At 42.7% G+C, this 22,640-nt stretch overlaps 1 protein-coding gene across 5 annotated transcripts in view; it reads left to right on the top strand.

Moving 5' to 3' along the window:
- Positions 1 to 22,640, top strand: part of LOC139550336 (receptor-type tyrosine-protein phosphatase S-like) — a 125,323-nt gene that overhangs the window by 65,511 nt on the left and 37,172 nt on the right. For all 5 annotated transcript variants that reach the window (XM_071361173.1, XM_071361176.1, XM_071361175.1 and 2 more), the window contains exons 7-12: positions 3,496 to 3,606; positions 11,872 to 12,141; positions 12,339 to 12,718; positions 13,870 to 14,071; positions 14,348 to 14,484; positions 14,650 to 14,794. In XM_071361173.1, the coding sequence (XP_071217274.1) occupies positions 3,496 to 3,606; positions 11,872 to 12,141; positions 12,339 to 12,718; positions 13,870 to 14,071; positions 14,348 to 14,484; positions 14,650 to 14,794 (1,245 nt within the window). The remainder of the gene's footprint in view (positions 1 to 3,495; positions 3,607 to 11,871; positions 12,142 to 12,338; positions 12,719 to 13,869; positions 14,072 to 14,347; positions 14,485 to 14,649; positions 14,795 to 22,640) is intronic.

The raw sequence follows: 22,640 nt of genomic DNA, 5'->3' as shown, positions 1-22,640 counted from the left end.
ATATCTACAGCTGTCTCAGTGACTCATTGTGATCATTGTTATCTCTGTCTCTATACACTGATACACAGTCACAGGTCTTATACAGAAATACCCCCCTACCAAATCCACACTCTGCTTTTGTCATGTTCTGTAGTACGCTTTTCTATCACACTGCTATAAGCCAGGGGGAGTCTGAAAGCCGCTGTGTGTGTGTGTGTGTGTGTGTGTGTGTGTGTTTTGTTTCATTTCCCTGCTGTGCGGTAGATGGGTGTAATCCCCTGCCGTTGTGGTCCCTCTGCTGGCTCCATGTCAAACAACTGTTTCTGATAAGGTGTGTGTGTGTGTGTGTGTGTGCGTGCGTTCAGTCTTGCATATATTTTTTTGTGTGAACACTTGTGTGTGGTTCTGCCCCTGACCCCATTTCAAATTCACCCAGTTTGTTATATGGGCCTTGTAAACGTTGTGAAGGGCTTTCAGCAGAATATGCTCAAGGTGAAAATGACTGGAAGAATAATAACAATGTGCCATGATAATAACGTGCTTTAGGAGACTGAGATAATAATGTACAGTGAAGTGTGCAGAGAAAGAGAGATGGAGAGAAGGTAGAATGGGGATTTCAAGTTATATGCTCCAGGGACTCCTATTGTGTGTCGCTAGCTATATGCTCCAGGGACTCCTATTGTGTGTCGTTAGCTATATGCTCCAGGAACTCCTATTGTGTGTCGCTAGCTATATGCTCCAGGGACTCCTATTGTATGTAGCTAGCTATATGCTCCAGGGACTCCTATTGTGTGTAGCTAGCTATATGCTCCAGGGACTCCTATTGTGTGTAGCTAGCTTTATGCTCCAGGGACTCCTATTGTGTGTCGCTAGCTATATGCTCCAGGGACTCCTATTGTGTGTCGCTAGCTATATGCTCCAGGGACTCCTATTGTGTGTCGCTAGCTTTATGCTCCAGGGACTCCTATTGTGTGTCGCTAGCTTTATGCTCCAGGGACTCCTATTGTGTGTAGCTAGCTATATGCTCCAGGGACTCCTATTGTGTGTAGCTAGCTTTATGCTCCAGGGACTCCTATTGTGTGTCGCTAGCTATAAGGGACTCGTTTCAGGAAACTGGGTGTATGTCGCGTGTCACTACTTCACAGGAGAGGCATTCGAATGTAAACATTTATTTTTTATCAAAATTTTTTTGGGGCAGAATTGCCTTCTGGAACATGTGAACTTTCATGTGCCTTAATAACAAACGTGTATGCCATCTGTATATCTTAATACAATTGTTAAATTACAAGCCTAGTTGGTTTAGCCACAGAAAAAGTCAGGAACCTTCCCGATTGGCTGAGATAATGGTTGGTCTGGACATTCTGAGAGATGAGTTTGGATTGGTCTGCCACGTAGCGCGCTTCTGTCTATAACATGAGCTGCTCAGTATGTGTAGGTAATCCTTTCTAATGCAACTTTTTTTAAGATATCATGAAGAACTGCAAAAGTGTTGCTAATGCTCTCCACTTTCTGGAGGACCGAGATTTGAAATCAGTGGAATGTCCAGTGGAAGCAGATTATAATAGCTAAGGAGATGGAGAAAATTCTGGCATTTGATTGCAAATATGCGGAGGGAGTCGAAAAGAGAACACACAGAAGGCTGTTGTATAAAACACTTGTCTCCGGATTACATCTTCAAACTAAAGGTGACCATGGCATCAGTGACAGAGAGAGAGAAGCGTTCACCCATGTATATGGGTAAGATAGTCTAACTAGCTACATTTTCAGATATTATATGTTTCTAATTTTGTCAGAAAGTTGTTTTCATTGCAAGTTAAAATGTAGAGTTAGCTAGCTAGCTAACGTTAGCTGGCTGGCTTGCTAGCTAACGTTATGTGTATGATCTGTGTCGTAATATTATTTGTATCTCAGAGCCATTTGCATTGCAAGTTATAGCCCAATGTTAGCTAGCTAGCTAACATTGAACCTAATTGGATAGCGTTAGCTATTTGCAGATTCATGTAGGGTCATAACGTTATGAGTTGGGATTATGGTTCATTGTTTAGCTAGCTACATGTCTAAACAAAATACTCCACTATGTAAGTAACCATTTCACTGTAATGTTTACACCTTCTCTATCCTGTGCATGTTACAAATAAACATAGATTTTATTTGATATAGTGTGTGTTTACCAGAGACGGTAATGTGAGGTACAACATGACCTGCACCAAAGTCAAATTAGGATATAGCGTTAGGCCAACGAGACAGTGTCCAAGTAAAAAAATTATCTGGTAGAATGCCCTGCTTTAATTTTGTCACTCACAACCGTAAGCTATTTTCTGTGATTAACTCACCATTAACTTGTAAATAATGATCTTGTTGTGAGTTTATTTTCCTGTAATAATTAATACAAAATTAGCTAAAGTTAAGATGTTGTCAGCTATATGATATGGTCATTATTTGAACTGGCTAGCCAGCTAACTTAATGTTATCTAGCCAGCTAACTTAATGTTATCTAGCCAGCTAACTTAACATCAGCCAGCTAGCTAACAAGCTAGAAACGAACCAACACATTGTTTAGAAAGTTGCTTTTAGTTGCCTGGTTTGATAGATTGATATATACTAAATAGTTTTTTAAACGGATGGGTTTATTGGTGTTAAAATACACCAGTTTTGCTATTTTGGACCACCAGGTTGCTGATGTCATACAGCCTGTTGTTTTTATGTTTATACTTTTTCATAATGACAACGACAAGTTTGATGTTGGATGACAATAGAATGTTCTCAATGTCATGACGACAACTGTCTATAGACATGTCGATAGACGTAGTATAAACCAGCCTCTTTGGTTGTTTAGTGCACTACTCACTCTGTTTAGCACATGGCCTCATATGAATCCTTAAAGAGATGGGTGAGGCTAAGGCTTAAGAGGGTGTGATTGGTGCTGAATGGGTGTAGACAAAGAAGAGCTCTCCAGTAGGTGCAAAACATTCAAGGGCCATTTTCGCAAAAGTGCTGTTACAAGTTTATCAACTTCCAAAGCAGAATTACTTTCCCATTGTTCCTCAACTGTAGTGTATGATTGACCATTTTATAGCACTGAGTCTCTACTTTTATCCAATGTAAAAAATAAATAAATAATTGCTACATAAGACCGAATCGAGCCGGTCGGTCACATATGCTCCAGGGACTCCTATTGTGTGTAGCTAGCTATATGCTCTTGGGACTCCTATTGTGTGTAGCTAGATTTATGCTACAGGGGCTCCTATTGTGTGTAGCTAGATATATCCCATTAAGCTGGCTGTGGGAACATAGATTTTTCATGGCAGAAAGGAACCAGTAATGGAAAATCTCTCTTGTATCCGTTTTAATCAGTTTAATGATGAGTAAATATAGATTTGATTTATGAATGTATCATTAATTAACCCATAGCAATGGCTCTTTTTATTCTCGCTCTCTCTCCCCCTCTCTCTCGCTTATCCTCTCTCTCACTTTTTCTTTCATTCTCCCCCATCTCTCTCTTTCTCCCTCTCTCAGGTGCCCTCCAGATAGAGAACAGTGAGGAGTTAGACCAGGGAAAGTATGAGTGTGTGGCCACTAACTCTCAGGGAGTGCGCTACTCTTCCCCGGCCAACCTGTATGTACGAGGTAGGAACTTACCACGGGTATAAGAACACACACACAAACACACACGTGCATTATAACACACACACCTGTCACACAGCTGAAACAGCTGTCACCATTATACAATGTATTAAGTGGTGTTAAGTCCTAGTTTATCTACATGTTTTTTTGTTATTTATTTTCTTCCTATTTGCATCCACTAACCAAACCAAACCTATCCACCAAGTGAAACACCAGTTGGTGACCTAAGATTGATAACGTTCCAGACTAAACTGGGTTTTACAGGTGCTGCATCAAGGTGCTGTTTTTTGTAATAACTGCCACTGAATGGAATTAGACAAAAAGGAATTGGCCAGTGATGTCATACTGCATTGGGGCCAATGAGCAGTTCCAGGGTCTTTGCTACAGTATGACATCACAATTGTCCCATCCCTCTTCATATGTTTCTAAATTGAGGGCCAGAGTGACTGAGAGTTTGTTTTTCTCTTGCACTTTAAAGTGGAACTGACCGTATTTTAACTACTTTGCAGATATGAAACAAACAGACAATTCCCAGTTTATGCTACAAAACCAACTTTATAAGAGGTTTTAAAAATAGGTTCTATGTGACTCAACATTCCATGACGTATACTAAGACATTGTTGGCAGAATAGATGGATGCAGTTCAATGCATGATTAATATAATTCACAATACATTACTTGATAGTCCCAAAAATATTGCTATCCGGTTGTAAATCACAGCTGGCCTGGTACATTGTGTGCTGCCACCATTTGGGATGCACAGTTTAATTTCAATGACTCAATATTTTGAACAAAAATTGACAAATATAACTAAGTGTAACGGATTTCCTCTTCGTCTGAGGAGGAGTAGCAAGGATCGGACCAATGTGCAGTCCTGTATGGTGCAAACACTAACACAGGAAACAACCACCCACAAAACACAATAGAAAACAGGATATCTAAATATGGCTCCCAATCAGAGACAACGACTGACACCTGCCTCTGATTGAGAACCCTACTAGGCCAAACACATAGAAATATAACAACAGAACAATACATAGAAAAACAACATAGAATGCCCACCCCAACTCACGCCCTGACCAACTAAAATAAAGGCATAAAAAAAGAACTAAGGTCAGAATGTGACACTAAGGCTAGGAATGTCAATACAATCAAACTAGCAAGGGCAATGATCACAAGTCAGTCATAACGTGGCTAATATGCTAGCGTATCTATTCATGTGAATATGACCGGTGTCAGTAAACGTAGGCAAAAAAAGTCATATTTAGACACGAACGCTCTAGATAACCAGCTCTGCTGGGGTGAGTAAAATGGTCAGCGAGATGTTCTCTCATTTCTGTCTGGTAGTAGCTAGATAGCAAGCTAGCCAACTTTAGCCAGTTAGCGTGGGTGCTTGGTTGGGACAACACCGCATGCATGGGCAGGCAAGATGCAGAAGGACGAGCAGGCTATTCCCCGTTGTTTATTAGTGCAATTTTGATGGCCAACTAGCTGAAAGTTTGAGAGGGTTTATCTAATGTTCTTTCATTAGATTTTAGCTCATCTTGCTCTGGCTAGCATTAGTTGTTGATCTTGTCGTTGTTGATGTGCATATAGGGAAAGATAGCCTACCTTTTATGGTTGTTTGATCAGTAGGACTGTAAAGTTCCCAAAGTTAAGAGGACTCCCGTGGTATTTAGCTACATATTTGCAGAAATCCATTCACGTGTATTTTGTGGCTTTTTTGTGGCTGTTGCAACTGCCTGTAAACGCACAGTCCAGTTCAAAGTGAATGATGGCAGGCCCTTGTGGCAAATGGTTTGTTTGCATATAGGTCTACTGTAGCTCTGATTCGCTATGTCGCTCCGGTCTCCGTAGACTCCGGTCCTGGACCAGACAGATATTTTTATTAGGTTTTATTCACTGCAGTGTCTATTAATTGTCCAAACGCACTGCCGCTTTCCCACTCTATATTGCTATACAATTTTCACAAATGCTTTAGTATACACAATTCCTAAAAGTTCTAAGAATTTATGAAAACATGAAAATGACCACATCTAAGTGCTCGCTTGTCAGAAAATTAAAAAAAAAAATTTTTTTAAGTGTGTCATCTTCCTCTGGGTGTAAATGAACAGATTTCATGGTCCTAAAATGCGGTCAGTTCCACTTTAATACAGTGATTGGCTAGGGAATACATTTGGTTTCTCAAGTCTAACTGAGACACAAAAAAAAAACATAATGCAAACCAACAGCCAGTGTGGCCCTCCAGGAGTTTGAGACCCCTGTTCTAGGTTCTCGACTGGGGTAAGGGCGACTGGATTTAGGGGTTCTAGACTCACATTTCTAAGCTCTTAAGCCCCTGAGTTTGATGTTCCTGATCCTACATTTTAAGTGGGTTCTGTGGTTCTGTGAAGAACAGTATGAATGTGCGTGTGTACATTTGTGTGACTGTGTGTATGCGGTGTGTGTGAGGCTTTGAGCTGGACGTTTTTACTCTCTGTTTCCCCGTTCTCTCTCTCCCCATCACGTCATTGTGTTCTGCATCAACCCCCTTACATCCCCCAGAGCAACGAGAAGGTTGGTGTGTTCTTTATTTTCTTTCGGTACTCCTTCCTTTTTATAACACATTTACTCCTAAAGTGAGGAGAGATACATCAGTCTTAAACAGTCTAGAAAAGACGTATGAATAACCCTCATGTCAAATTGGTTTTAATTTGATAAACACACTTCTTTGAAGGCGTTTCACTAAGCTGTAATGAGGCTAGCTGCCTACGCAGTCATTTGCATTGATTGCATTGTGAGGCCTTGTTTGTAGACCTTTGATATTGCTTTCATCCGAGCGCGAAGTTCTCTGCATGGAACATTCTTGTTGTCATGGAGACCCAGGAATTGGAAATGAAAAGAAGGCTATCTATGCATGGACGGAGAGCGGAGGCGGCGCTTGCATGCCTGTACCCAGACTAACTGTGCATGGCACGGCTCCAAGTGTGTGTGTGTGTGTGTGTGTGTGTGCATGTGCATGTGCTCTGTGTGTGTCCATTTTTTATTGATTTCTGTTGTCTTGTCACATGTCTTGTATTTATTGTTCTGTCTGTGTGGGTTTGTGTTATGTAACTGTCATTCTTCTGCACTTGTCGCATGTTGTGTGTCGCGTTGCCAATGTATTTTGGTATTGTGTGTGGTCTCTGTGTGTTGTATTGGTCTGCTGCTGTTTGTTTGCGTACATACTCTGTGTAGCCAGCTTGGTGCTTGTATGCTGATTGGTTGAGTGGTCCTCATATCCCCTCAGGGAAAATAAAGCATTCAAATAAGGCTTTATTCAAGTGGCATTTAAAAGTAGCTTATAATTATTTACATGCTTGTTTGGTCAGCAAATACTAAGTTAGTTCTGCTGGCTCAACATACACTTACACTCAGAGGCAAAAAACACACACAGTATTGTTCTGCTTTCTTTCTTTATGTACATTATCTGTATTTATATTCAGGTAAACAAAATGTACAATAATAACAAGAAAGTTATTTCAGTGGATTGTGTCCGTGCACAGTATACTGTTATTCACACAGAGATCCTATGTAATTCTATGGTTATACTACATTATATTAGTATGTTATTGTTTACACAGAGATCCTATGGAATTGGTTATTCAGCTGCTAAGTAGCGGTTGCTGTGGTTATGAACTATATAACGTCCTCCATTGATTGGCAGTTGAAAAGAACAATGTATCCTCCTCGATATTGATGTATATTTATAGAACACACATATTAATTAAACATCTCTCCACTTCTTTATTAGATCAGGCAGGATTAACCTGTGTAAATGCCAACAGGGCTTTAGTGTGCTGTTGCTGTGCTCTATAATGAAATGCAACGGTATCCCAGGCAGCTCTCAATCCCAATCTACTATGATCTAGCATCCTCATCAACTCTACCCTGTAGACAATCCTGTTATTGATACTGGAGCAGAATAAATCATGGCATTACAATTGTACCCCTTGGCCTATACAGTCTATAGTAGGCTACTTAATTAACAAGCAAAACCAGTGGACTATAAGAGATGCTATTCTAACAACATTCTGGCCAGAGATTTTTCTTGAAGGGCCCTAGAAATATCCTTTATATGTTCCATGATATTAATACTACCTTGTTTTATTGATATTGAACTCACATAAACTCAGCAAAAAAAGAAACGTCTCTTTTTCAGCACCCTGTCTTTCAAAGATGATTTGTAAAAATCCAAATAACTTCACAGATCTTCATTGTAAAGGGTTTAAACACTGTTTCCCATGCTTGTTCAATGAACCATAAACAATTAATGAACATGCACCTGTGGAACGGTCGTAAAGACACTAACAGCTTACAGACGGTAGGCAATTAAGGTCACAGTTATTAAAACTTAGGACACTAAAGAGGCCTTTCTACTGACTCTGAAAAACACCAAGAGAAAGATGCCCAGGGTCCCTGCTCATCTGCGTGAACGTGCCTTAGGCATGCTGCAATGAGGCATGAGGACTGCAGATGTGGCCAGGGCAATAAATTGCAATGTCCGTACTGTGAGACGCCTAAGACAGTGCTACAGGGAGACAGGATCGATTCTGATTGTCCTCGCAGTGGCAGGCCACGTGTAACAACACCTGCACAGGATCGGTACATCCTAACATCACACCTGCGGGACAGGTACAGGATGGCAACAACAACTGCCCGAGTTACACCAGGAATGCCCAATCCCTCCATCAGTGCTCAGACTGTCCGCAATAGGCTGAGAGAGGCTGGACTGAGGGCTTGTAGGCCTGTTGTAAGGCAGGGCCTCACCAGACATCACCGGCAACAACATCGCCTATGGACACAAACCCACCGTCGCTTGACCAGACAGGACTGGCAAAAAGTGCTCTCCACTGACGAGTCACGGTTTTGTCTCACCAGGAGTGATGGTCGGATTCACTTTTATTGTCGAAGGAATGAGCGTTACACCGAGGCCTGTACTCTGGAGCGGGATCGATTTGGAGGTGGAGGGTCCATCATGGTCTGGGGAGGTGTGTCACAGCATCATCGGACTGAGCTTGTTGTCATTGCAGGCCATCTCAATGCTGTGCGTTACAGGGAAGACGTCCTCCTCCCTCATGTGTTACCCTTCCTGCAGGCTCATCCTGACATGACCCTCCAGCATGACAATGCCACCAGCCATACAGCTCGTTCTGTGCGTGATTTCCTGCAAGACAGGAATGTCAGTGTTCTGCCATGGCCAGCGAAGAGCTCGGATCTCAATCCCATTGAGCACGTCTGGGACCTGTTAGATTGGAGGGTGAGGGCTAGGGCCATTCCTCCCAGAGATGTCCGGGAACTTGCAGGTGCCTTGGTGGAAGAGTGGGGTAACATCTCACAGCAAGAACTGGCAAATCTGGTGCAGTCCATGAGGAGGAGATGTACTGCAGTACTTAATGCAGCTGGTGGCCACACCAGATACTGACTGTTACTTTTGATTTTGACCCCCCCCCCCCTTTGTTCAGGGACACATTATTCAATTTATGTTAGTCACATGTCTGTGGAACTTGTTCAGTTTATGTCTCAGTTGTTGAATATTGTTATGTTCATACAAATATTTACACATGTTAAGTTTGCTGAAATTAAACGCAGTTGACAGTGAGAGGACGTTTCTTTTTTTGCTGAGTTTATATGTCTGATAGTAAATAGGTTGTCACTGCCTGACTGTTCATTCTCGGCATTATCTTTGTTCAGCATGCACTTGAATATTGTGCTGTCCTGCTGCAGAGCTGGATGTACCCTACTTTCCTACTTGACAGAAATGTCCACATTCTCTTCTTCAGCTTAATCAAGTCTCCAAACCTTGAGGGAACTTCCAGTAGTTAGATATGTATACCACACGTTACGCACACACTTTAAGAGTTGAGTATTTTCTTAAATAAAAAATGAAGCTGAATTGTATGGTACTGCATACAGTAGGTGCTCTTGTCTGCTGCATGGTTTTAACCTGGTCACTCTGTCTCTGTCTGTCTCTGTCTGGCTCTCGCATGCTTTGGAGAGAATCTGCCTGCCTGCCTTTTGATTTGATGTCTCTTATAACAGTTACATTTCATTTTGTCTGTTAATTAAATGTCTATTTTTTTGTCTTGAACTTTAGTGTCCAATTCTGGGGATCTATTGGCATTCTAGGGTCACTCCAAATGTATGGCACTGTTATGTTGAATGGGATCATGTCCACCGAGTTATTGAATCACTTGAAGATGGCAAATTGTTCATTACTATTTGGTTTTGGTGAATAGTTTGTTTGCGTGCTGTCTGAGGAACACAGTGAAATCCATTGAACCTATTCAACGCTAGGTGTAGTTTATTAATGAATCTGAGCATGGTTCTTTTAAATTAAATGCATCAGCTGAGAATCATTTGGGGGAAGACTGAGGCCAGTGATTCTATGAAGACTCTTTCCCCCTGATTTACTCCCACTGACTGAGTGGAGATTCCTGTATCGTGACTCAAAACATGATTCAAACCCCTGATTCAGATACTGTTTCGAATCTTGAAATTAGCCAATATTTCTACTGACTGTGTCTGTCTGTCTGTCTGCCCTTCCTCCCCTTGCATTCACTCCTGTCCATCTATAGTCGTTGGTCTGTCTGTCTGTCCGTCTGTCCGTCCGTCCGTCTGTCCGTCCGTCTGACTGTTACTTCAGTCCTCTGTTTTGCAGCCTTGGGGTACCAACTTTTCAGTTCCTACGACATCCACCAATCAAAGCCTGATTTTGGAGAACCTAACAGCAGTTTCAAGAGCGCCATGTGTTTTCTCTTTCCCATCCCTCCTTTCTTTCCCCTTCTGCCCTTTCCCCCTTTCTTCTTATCTCCCTTACCTCTTATCCTCTGTCCCCATCCCTCTCTTCTAATATCCCTTCCTTCTTTCTCTCTCTTCTGCATTCTGCACTCCATCTGTACCCTGGTGTGTAGGATCAACAGACAAATGTGCATAATTTTAAATTACTAAAAACATGTGCATACTACCCCTTTCTCTCTCTTTGGATTATCTCTCTCTGTCATGATTATCTCTCTCTGTCATGATTATCTCTTTCTGTCATGACTCATGATGTATGTCTTGATGTTTCCTTATTTCAAGTGTTCAATGCGAACATTGTAATTGCAACGACACATATTTATATCACCCATAACCTTATTTACATCGCTTTTATTTATTTTCAACATTGCTGTGTTCATCTGGTATTCTGGTTGTACAATGAGGCCGTGATTTGCCACATTGACTGGGAGAGGAACCAGACAATACTCTCTTTCTCTCTCTCTATCTCTCTTCTCCCTCTGTCTCTTCATGATTATAGTTTCTTCTACAAGTCTTCTAGGCATGCAAGTGACCCGTGAGCTCTGTCTCTCTATGCATCCATGCATCTTTCCCACTACGTGCCATTATATCAGATAGATCTGACAGCTAGCTAGTAGATTCAGCACAGGTACAGTTAACAGAAGCACTCTGTGCAAGTTGTCTGACTAATAGCTGGTTCTATCAATTGGCTCTGCCAGCGCCACGTATCTAAAAGGCCCTCATCTGCAGTGGAGAACTCACCCCAGAGGCACAGAAATCTCATTGAAGTTTCTCATTAAAGTTTCTCACTCAAGTTTCTGGTAAAGTTTCTCGTTTTCAAGTCAGTAGCCTTGAGCTTCGCTGCAAGGGTAGTTCAGCTGTAATTTAGATCTTCACATTGGTTTTATTTAAGCTCATTTTAGTTCCTCAGAAAAAAATCCTATGGTATTTTGTGCAGCCCAGAGCGCCAGTATTTGTATTGTAGATCTTGTTTTAAATAGGGAAGAGGAAACTTTATAGTCTGGGCATCTACAGTGATGATTCTACAATACCAAATGATGTCCTTGTAAAATATGCAATGGATTGTTGCACACTGGCTAAAACATGAGAAACTTACAATAGGTTTCATGTGCAGGGTGAAATGTAGCTTGAGAAAGCAGTCTCTCAACATGGGATCTGTGTATTTCAACTTCTATCATTAGCTAGTATTTTCAAAACTACCAATGTAGTTTCGACTAAACGTGAAATATCCCTTTGTAAAACCTCTGTAAAAGCAGTGAAGTTCATTCTACCCTTTCTGTTACCCCACTTTCTCTCTATCTCTCTCTTTCGCTCTCTCTCGTTCTCTCTCTTTCTGTATCTTTCTTTCCCCCCCTCTGTCGCCCCCTTTTCTGTCCCTCCCGCTCCGACTCCCCCTCCTCATCCCCCTCTCCACAATCCTCCCCCCGTCTTCCCCCTCTCCTCCTCTCCCAGTGCGTCGTGTGCCCCCTCGTTTCTCCATCCTGCCCTCCAACCATGAGATCATGCCCGGCGGCAGCATCAACATCACCTGCGTGGCGGTGGGTTCACCCATGCCCTACGTCAAATGGATGCTGGGTAGTGAGGACCTGACACCTGAGGACGAGATGCCAGTGGGGCGGAACGTTCTGGAGCTCAACGGAATCAGGGAGTCGGCCAACTACACCTGTGTGGCCATGAGCAGTCTGGGGATTATCGAGGCCACTGCACAGGTGTCAGTTAAGAGTAAGGGACAACCTTTCTCTTTCTAATTGTGCTCTCTATGTCTCTCCCTCTCCCCGACTTTGAATACCACCGTATTAGAGAGTAAGGGCCATCTATGATCTCGCAGGTGTCCGTCAAGAGTAAGGGCCACTTTTCTCCCCCTGTCTGCCTTAAGACATTAAGGACAGTTAAACCAATATCTCCTTCTCCCTTCATAGCTCTTCCCAAGCCTCCCGGTACCCCCATCGTCACAGAGACGACTGCCACCAGCATCACCATCACCTGGGACTCCGGTAATCCCGACCCGGTGTCCTATTACATCATCCAGTACCGGGCCAAGGCACCAGACAGCAAGTACGAGACGGTGGACAGTATCACCACCACTAGGTACAGCATTGGAGGGCTCTACCCAAACACAGAGTATGAGATCAGGGTGTCAGCCTTCAACAGCATCGGCCAGGGACCCTCGTCCACCCGGGTGGAGGCCAGGACAGGGGAGCAGGCCCCGGCTAGCCCACCCAGGAACGTCCAGGCCAGGATCATCTCCAAGAACACTGTCATGGTCCGCTGGGAGGAACCAGAGGAGCCCAACGGACAGGTCAGTGTTGATTTTTTTTGTCCGTTGTTTTGTTAAAGGTACAATGACATTTTTATCTCAATATTAAACCATTTCTGGGTAACAAGTAAGTACCTTACTGTGATTGTTTTCAATTAAAATGGTCAAAAAGAAACAAAAATAGCTTCTTAACAAAGCAATTTTTCAAGCAAGATTTTTGTCTGTCTCGGTGTGGGGAGGATAAAACTTAAAACTAGCTGTTATTGGCAGAAAGGTTTGGAACTCTCTTTCTTATTGGTCTATAAACGAATTTAACGCCTGGTTATTTCACCAGGCAGGCCAAAACATCACAATATTATTCCAACCTCATAGTGTGGAAATATATATAAAACACAGGAAAGTACGTTTTTTGACTGCACTGGTTCTTTAATAATTTTTTTATAATAATTTACTAATGTACTACTTTATTTATTTATAATGTATTATGTTATTAATCTGTAAATGTATGAATGTATTAATTAGAATGTTATCAGAAGAGAATAAATGGCCAAGACAGGGATAATAAACAGTGATCAACATCTCTGACAGAGACAACACTGAGGCGCAATAGTAACTGAGTTAGCTAGATAAACATAGAATGTTCCTCTGTTGTCCCTGGGCAGTCTAAACATAATAAGCTGCATAATGGTTGCCTGGCGACTCACCCTGAATGTAAATCCGCTGCTCTATCGATCATCGTAGAGAAGAAACGTCAGTTTGGCCGGAGCAATGTGGATGGGTAGCCAGGCAGTCATAATGGAGTCATCATAAACAACAGTAATCACAACAAGGCGTGGAGGTGGGGCAGTGCATCATAAAAACAGTTTTAATCATAGACTATAGTGATTAGGCTTTAGGTAAAGAAAGGGTCATTATAAAGGTAATTCAGTTATTTAATGATAACGGTAATGATATTTCAACCTCGAAGCGAATGCAATTTTTATCTAGCTCAACGACATATAGGTCCGGTCCAGTATAATTTGTTCTGGGCATTGACGTCACAATGTATAATAGCTTCCAAGCTCAAACAAGTCTATGGGACCAGACAATGAAAGGCTAATTATAGAAAACAGCAGAAAGAAGTTTCTCTCCATCGTCTAACTGTCTCTCTCTCTCTGTGGCTCCCCCCTGCCTCTGTTCCTCCGTCCCTCCAGGTGAAAGGTTACCGGGTGTACTACACCATGGACCCATCTCAGCCCATGAGTCTGTGGCAGATCCATAATGTTCAGGACAGCACCATCACCTCCATCCAGAGCCTGGTACCCTCTGAAACATACACTGTCAGAGTCCTGGCCTTCACCTCTGTGGGAGACGGACCCTTCTCTGACCCTGTCCATGTCAAAGTGCTGCCCGGAGGTCAGTGTGTGTCTGTGTCTGCGTCTGTTTGTGTCTGTGAGTTTGTGTGTGTGTGTGTGTGTGTGTGTGTCTGAGGGTTTGTTCCCTTTTCTGATCCGGTTCATGTCAAAGTGCTTCAGTACTGTTTACACACATCTTTTGTAGAACTACAGGGCTGGGATGGGATTTGTCTGTTTAAATAAAGGATGAATAGAACAGTCTAGAAGCTACTAACTGACTGGATGCTGGAGAGGTGAGTTCTAACTCTTGTCCTGTCTCCTCTTCTATCCCCTGTAGTTCCAGGGCAGCCAGGAAAGTTCAAAGTGGGCAAGGTGACGGAGACCAGTATAGAGCTGACCTGGGAACCGTCCTATATCAAGGAGGGCATCGTCAACTACGAACTGCTCTACAAACCTGTCAAGTTCGGCAGCCTGGTCAGACTTTTTCTTCCATACTAAGTAGATTTCATTAAGATGATAAAGTCCATTTATCAGATAATCCAGTTCTCTTTCTTTTTATCTTTCTTTCTTTCTCTTTGTCTCTACTGCGTCTCTTTCTTTTATTCATGTTCTCTCTCCCCCCTTCTCCGTCTCTAACAGGAGAAGTTGACGTTTGGGCCCAGGGCGTCGTACACAGTGGAGGGTCTGAGGGCTAACACGGAGTACTCCTTCTCCCTGGCTGCCATTTCTAACAAAGGCATTGGAGCCTTTACCAACGAGCTGGTCCAGAGGACAGCACAAGCCAGTATGTTTCTCTCTGTCACACCTGCAAACACACACTGTGTAACGTTACAGTGTGATGTACTTGTATCCCTCACAGCTCACTGATCCCCGGGAGTCGTCTACACACTCATCCATCTTGTCCACTCCTCTATTCATTTATCTTGTTCGCTCATCCATCCATCCCTGCATCCATCTTCTATGTATTTAGCGTGTACCTGATGTTTAGCACACCAACAGTTTATTTTAACTTTCACAATTTTCTCACACAGTGAAAAGTCCCGGATATACAGATCGGATAAGGCCGATGTTTTCAGTTTTTCCATCTTGTTTCATTTTCTCCAGTCCTTCACAGTTTCCTTTACTTCAAGGTGGGTCAAAGTGCCCTTTTTCTCCAGTTCAAGAAGCTCACTGTCACAGGTCAAATGTCAACGGTCATCAGGATTAAATTATTTTCGAGGCTTTATTGGAGGTATGTGCTGGTCAGTCGGAGTCTAAGACCAAATCAAACTAATAGGCCTGTATCCAGCGGGGACTGGTGTAAAGGTACAGTATTACTTTTTAATATTTGTTACCTGGAAAAAATGGACACCATATAATGTACATAGGACGTACAGCTGACTGCCAAAATAAAGGAAACACTTGAGTAAATGAGGGATACAAATTATATTGAAAGCAGGTGCTTCCACACAGGTGTGGTTCCTGAGTTAATTAAGCAATTAACATCCCATCATGTTTAGGCTCATGTATAAATGCTGGGTAAGCCATTATTATGGACATTATTTTGGCTACCATAGCTATGCCCCCATAGGCTGACAACGCCCCCATCCACAGGGCACAAGTGGTCACTGAATAGTTTGATGAGCATGAAAACAATGTAAACCATATGCCATGGCCGTCTTAGTCACCAGATATCAACCCAACTGAACACTTATGGGAGACTCTGGAACGGCGCTTGAGACAGCATTTTCCACCACCATCAACAAAACACAAAATTATAGAATTTCTCGTGGAATAATGGCGTCACATCCCTCCAATAGAGTTCCAGACACTTGTATAATCTATGCCATGGTGCAGTGAAGCTGTTCTGGATCGTGGTGGCCCAACGCCCTTTTGAGATGCTTTAGGCTGGTGTTTCCTTTATTTTGGCAGTTACCTGTATATTCACCAACAGAAACTTTCTGCAACTTTTAACATGTTATTTGGCTAGCTGGATGCCCCGTGTTATGCTTGACCTACACATGGAGGTTAGACACCTGGGTGGCAGGCTAGGGAGTGACTGAATGTGGCAGATAAGAATTTCATTTCATGGAGCAGAATGCATTTCACAGTTAGCTTAGCACGGTTTGCGTGCTATCACTAGGCTTGGGTGCACATCGTGATTGTTCCCCCAGGCCACTGGTACTGGGACTGTGCAGTTGAAGTGTCAGACTGTCAGATTCACAAATCCATGAATGATGAACATATTCATGCACATATCTTTTCCTCTGAACCTTTGTTTGGTTGACATTTTGTTTGAATGGTGGTTGTTGCATGGTAAGAAGGTCTTATGTGATGGCTACGGGTGGGAAGGACAGGTACGCATCTCAGACAGTGCCTGGTTGTGTCTCTTATCCTTGCTGTTCTTCTGTCCCTCCGTCCAGTGCCTTGTCTCTCATTCTATCTCATAGTTCCTCTCTGAATTTGCATGAGATCAACGTTAATGAAAGTATTTGGTTTTGGTTTTAGTTTCAGCTTCCTCAAATCCTGCTCTCCACCTTTTTATATGACTTTTGAAATATCCAATCCACAAAGCCAATTTTAAGAAATTCGATTGGGCAGTTTAAACTTTTACTGCAGCGGGCTCAATCAGGGTGTGATTCTTGGTAGTCTTAAACAAATCTAAATTGAAACAACAGTATACACCTCACACACATGGTTATGGGTTTAAACAAAAGACACCTGTACCATGTCAGATATAGAGTTGTAATGTATTATATTTTGAGTTTGCGTCCCAATATTACACTTTATATACATCACAGAAGACTGAAATATAACAAAACTGTTTGACATAGTAACACCGGATGTTCATATTTAAAAAACAAATTATCTTTATTAATTATGAAAACATGAATAACATTCGCTTTTGGTCATTGACTGCAGGAAAGGGCTACGAAGCATTACTAAAATATATAAAGAGTTTGGCAAAGTTCCAACACAATTATTACATTCCACTGAGAATGTCAAGGAAGGAAACCTTGGTAGCAAGATAGAGTATAGACTGCAAAACGCTACATAGTATCTACAGCAGGGATGGGCAACTTTGATGGGGGTGAGGGCCACAGAAAATCTCAACTCATCATAGGGGGCTGCAGTAGTTTGCGGGTCTGCATACGCACTTCCATACCCACACACATGTTGTCAGAGCTGGCCCTGCCCTTTTGGGGGCCCTTAGCAAAATACTGTTTTAGCGGCCCCCTCTTGACAGTGGAGAGAGAAATATAATTTTTTAGAGTACATTTCCTGCAATAGGGTAGAGAGGAAAGTTTGCAGTTTTCAATATGATATCTGAGTGAGAGTGACTAACAAAATCAATGGGGGCCCCCTGGTCGGTAATTCACCATGAATACTACAAGTTTACTGGCTGTTAGACTAACTTACTCGTCTAAAAAATGTTTTCTGACATGGGCCAATTGAGTGACTGTCAGTGACTGACATAACAAGAAGAAAACTGCTGATGCACTACCACATTTCACCTGGTGTATTCTACTATTCTAACTCTCAACAGCAAGTTGAGACCGTGTCGTCGCCCCCCCAATGTTTCTAACGTTTTTTATGTCTTTGGAAATGTATCCGCGGGCAGTTGCCCATCCCTGATCTACAGTATAGTGGCAGTTACCCATCCCTGATCTACAGTATAGTGGCAGTTACCCATCCCTGATCTACAATATAGTGATAGTTGCCCATCCCTGATCTACAGTATAGTGGCAGTTACCCATCCCTGATCTACAATATAGTGGCAGTTGCCCATCCCTGATCTACAGTATAGTGGCAGTTACCCATCCCTGATCTACAGTATAGTGGCAGTTACCCATCCCTGATCTACAATATAGTGATAGTTGCCCATCCCTGATCTACAATATAGTGGCAGTTACCCATCCCTGATCTACAATATAGTGGCAGTTACCCATCCCTGATCTACAATATAGTGACAGTTACCCATCCCTGATCTACAATATAGTGGCAGTTGCCCATCCCTGATCTACAATATAGTGACAGTTGCCCATCCCTGATCTACAATATAGTGACAGTTGCCCATCCCTGATCTACAATATAGTGACAGTTGCCCATCCCTGATCTACAGTTTAGTGACAGTTACCCATCCCTGATCTACAATATAGTGGCAGTTGCCCATCCCTGATCTACAATATAGTGACAGTTACCCATCCCTGATCTACAATATAGTGATAGTTGCCCATCCCTGATCTACAGTATAGTGGCAGTTGCCCATCCCTGATCTACAATATAGTGACAGTTACCCATCCCTGATCTACAATATAGTGGCAGTTGCCCATCCCTGATCTACAATATAGTGATAGTTGCCCATCCCTGATCTACAGTATAGTGACAGTTACCCATCCCTGATCTACAATATAGTGGCAGTTACCCATCCCTGATCTACAGTATAGTGACAGTTACCCATCCCTGATCTACAATATAGTGACAGTTACCCATCCCTGATCTACAATATAGTGACAGTTACCCATCCCTGATCTACAATATAGTGACAGTTACCCATCCCTGATCTACAATATAGTGGCAGTTGCCCATCCCTGATCTACAATATAGTGACAGTTACCCATCCCTGATCTACAATATAGTGGCAGTTGCCCATCCCTGATCTACAATATAGTGACAGTTACCCATCCCTGATCTACAATATAGTGGCAGTTGCCCATCCCTGATCTACAATATAGTGATAGTTGCCCATCCCTGATCTACAGTTTAGTGACAGTTACCCATCCCTGATCTACAATATAGTGGCAGTTGCCCATCCCTGATCTACAATATAGTGACAGTTACCCATCCCTGATCTACAATATAGTGATAGTTGCCCATCCCTGATCTACAGTATAGTGGCAGTTGCCCATCCCTGATCTACAATATAGTGACAGTTACCCATCCCTGATCTACAATATAGTGGCAGTTGCCCATCCCTGATCTACAATATAGTGATAGTTGCCCATCCCTGATCTACAGTATAGTGACAGTTACCCATCCCTGATCTACAATATAGTGGCAGTTACCCATCCCTGATCTACAGTATAGTGACAGTTACCCATCCCTGATCTACAATATAGTGACAGTTACCCATCCCTGATCTACAATATAGTGACAGTTACCCATCCCTGATCTACAGTATAGTGACAGTTACCCATCCCTGATCTACAATATAGTGGCAGTTGCCCATCCCTGATCTACAATATAGTGACAGTTACCCATCCCTGATCTACAATATAGTGGCAGTTGCCCATCCCTGATCTACAATATAGTGATAGTTGCCCATCCCTGATCTACAGTTTAGTGACAGTTACCCATCCCTGATCTACAATATAGTGGCAGTTGCCCATCCCTGATCTACAATATAGTGGCAGTTGCCCATCCCTGATCTACAATATAGTGATAGTTGCCCATCCCTGATCTACAGTATAGTGACAGTTACCCATCCCTGATCTACAATATAGTGGCAGTTACCCATCCCTGATCTACAATATAGTGACAGTTACCCATCCCTGATCTACAATATAGTGACAGTTACCCATCCCTGATCTACAATATAGTGACAGTTACCCATCCCTGATCTACAATATAGTGACAGTTGCCCATCCCTGATCTACAGTATAGTGGCAGTTGCCCATCCCTGATCTACAGTATAGTGACAGTTACCCATCCCTGATCTACAATATAGTGGCAGTTACCCATCCCTGATCTACAGTATAGTGACAGTTACCCATCCCTGATCTACAATATAGTGACAGTTACCCATCCCTGATCTACAATATAGTGACAGTTACCCATCCCTGATCTACAATATAGTGACAGTTACCCATCCCTGATCTACAATATAGTGACAGTTGCCCATCCCTGATCTACAGTATAGTGACAGTTACCCATCCCTGATCTACAGTATAGTGGCAGTTGCCCATCCCTGATCTACAGTATAGTGACAGTTACCCATCCCTGATCTACAGTATAGTGACAGTTGCCCATCCCTGATCTACAGTATAGTGGCAGTTGCCCATCCCTGATCTACAGTATAGTGACAGTTACCCATCCCTGATCTACAGTATAGTGACAGTTACCCATCCCTGATCTACAGTATAGTGACAGTTGCCCATCCCTGATCTACAGTATAGTGACAGTTGCCCATCCCTGATCTACAGTATAGTGACAGTTACCCATCCCTGATCTACAGTATAGTGACAGTTACCCATCCCTGATCTACAATATAGTGACAGTTGCCCATCCCTGATCTACAGTATAGTGACAGTTACCCATCACTGATCTACAGTATAGTGGCAGTTGCCCATCCCTGATCTACAGTATAGTGACAGTTACCCATCCCTGATCTACAGTATAGTGACAGTTGCCCATCCCTGATCTACAATATAGTGACAGTTACCCATCCCTGATCTACAATATAGTGACAGTTGCCCATCCCTGATCTACAATATAGTGACAGTTACCCATCCCTGATCTACAATATAGTGACAGTTGCCCATCCCTGATCTACAATATAGTGACAGTTACCCATCCCTGATCTACAATATAGTGGCAGTTGCCCATCCCTGATCTACAATATAGTGACAGTTGCCCATCCCTGATCTACAATATAGTGGCAGTTGCCCATCCCTGATCTAGAATATAGTGACAGTTGCCCATCCCTGATCTACAATATAGTGACAGTTACCCATCCCTGATCTACAATATAGTGATAGTTGCCCATCCCTGATCTACAATATAGTGGCAGTTGCCCATCCCTGATCTACAATATAGTGACAGTTGCCCATCCCTGATCTACAATATAGTGACAGTTACCCATCCCTGATCTACAATATAGTGATAGTTGCCCATCCCTGATCTACAATATAGTGGCAGTTGCCCATCCCTGATCTACAATATAGTGATAGTTGCCCATCCCTGATCTACAATATAGTGACAGTTGCCCATCCCTGATCTACAATATAGTGACAGTTACCCATCCCTGATCTACAATATAGTGACAGTTGCCCATCCCTGATCTACAATATAGTGACAGTTACCCATCCCTGATCTACAATATAGTGATAGTTGCCCATCCCTGATCTACAATATAGTGGCAGTTGCCCATCCCTGATCTACAATATAGTGACAGTTGCCCATCCCTGATCTACAATATAGTGATAGTTGCCCATCCCTGATCTACAATATAGTGATAGTTGCCCATCCCTGATCTACAATATAGTGGCAGTTGCCCATCCCTGATCTACAATATAGTGGCAGTTGCCCATCCCTGATCTACAATATAGTGATAGTTGCCCATCCCTGATCTACAATATAGTGGCAGTTGCCCATCCCTGATCTACAATATAGTGACAGTTGCCCATCCCTGATCTACAATATAGTGACAGTTACCCATCCCTGATCTACAATATAGTGATAGTTGCCCATCCCTGATCTACAATATAGTGGCAGTTGCCCATCCCTGATCTACAATATAGTGATAGTTGCCCATCCCTGATCTACAATATAGTGATAGTTGCCCATCCCTGATCTACAATATAGTGACAGTTGCCCATCCCTGATCTACAATATAGTGATAGTTGCCCATCCCTGATCTACAATATAGTGATAGTTGCCCATCCCTGATCTACAATATAGTGACAGTTGCCCATCCCTGATCTACAATATAGTGACAGTTGCCCATCCCTGATCTACAATATAGTGGCAGTTGCCCATCCCTGATCTACAATATAGTGACAGTTACCCATCCCTGATCTACAATATAGTGACAGTTACCCATCCCTGATCTACAATATAGTGGCAGTTACCCATCCCTGATCTACAATATAGTGACAGTTACCCATCCCTGATCTACAATATAGTGATAGTTGCCCATCCCTGATCTACAATATAGTGACAGTTGCCCATCCCTGATCTACAATATAGTGATAGTTGCCCATCCCTGATCTACAATATAGTGATAGTTACCCATCCCTGATCTACAATATAGTGGCAGTTGCCCATCCCTGATCTACAATATAGTGATAGTTGCCCATCCCTGATCTACAATATAGTGACAGTTGCCCATCCCTGATCTACAATATAGTGGCAGTTGCCCATCCCTGATCTACAATATAGTGACAGTTGCCCATCCCTGATCTACAATATAGTGGCAGTTGCCCATCCCCGATCTACAATATAGTGATAGTTGCCCATCCCTGATCTACAATATAGTGACAGTTGCCCATCCCTGATCTACAATATAGTGGCAGTTGCCCATCCCTGATCTACAATATAGTGACAGTTGCCCATCCCTGATCTACAGTATAGTGACAGTTACCCATCCCTGATCTACAATATAGTGGCAGTTACCCATCCCTGATCTACAATATAGTGGCAGTTGCCCATCCCTGATCTACAATATAGTGATAGTTGCCCATCCCTGATCTACAATATAGTGATAGTTGCCCATCCCTGATCTACAATATAGTGACAGTTGCCCATCCCTGATCTACAATATAGTGATAGTTGCCCATCCCTGATCTACAATATAGTGACAGTTGCCCATCCCTGATCTACAATATAGTGACAGTTACCCATCCCTGATCTACAATATAGTGACAGTTGCC

This window comes from Salvelinus alpinus, chromosome 23 (genome assembly GCF_045679555.1).
Source record: "Salvelinus alpinus chromosome 23, SLU_Salpinus.1, whole genome shotgun sequence".
NCBI lineage: Eukaryota > Metazoa > Chordata > Actinopteri > Salmoniformes > Salmonidae > Salvelinus > Salvelinus alpinus.
This window is presented reverse-complemented; position numbering and strand designations above follow the sequence as displayed.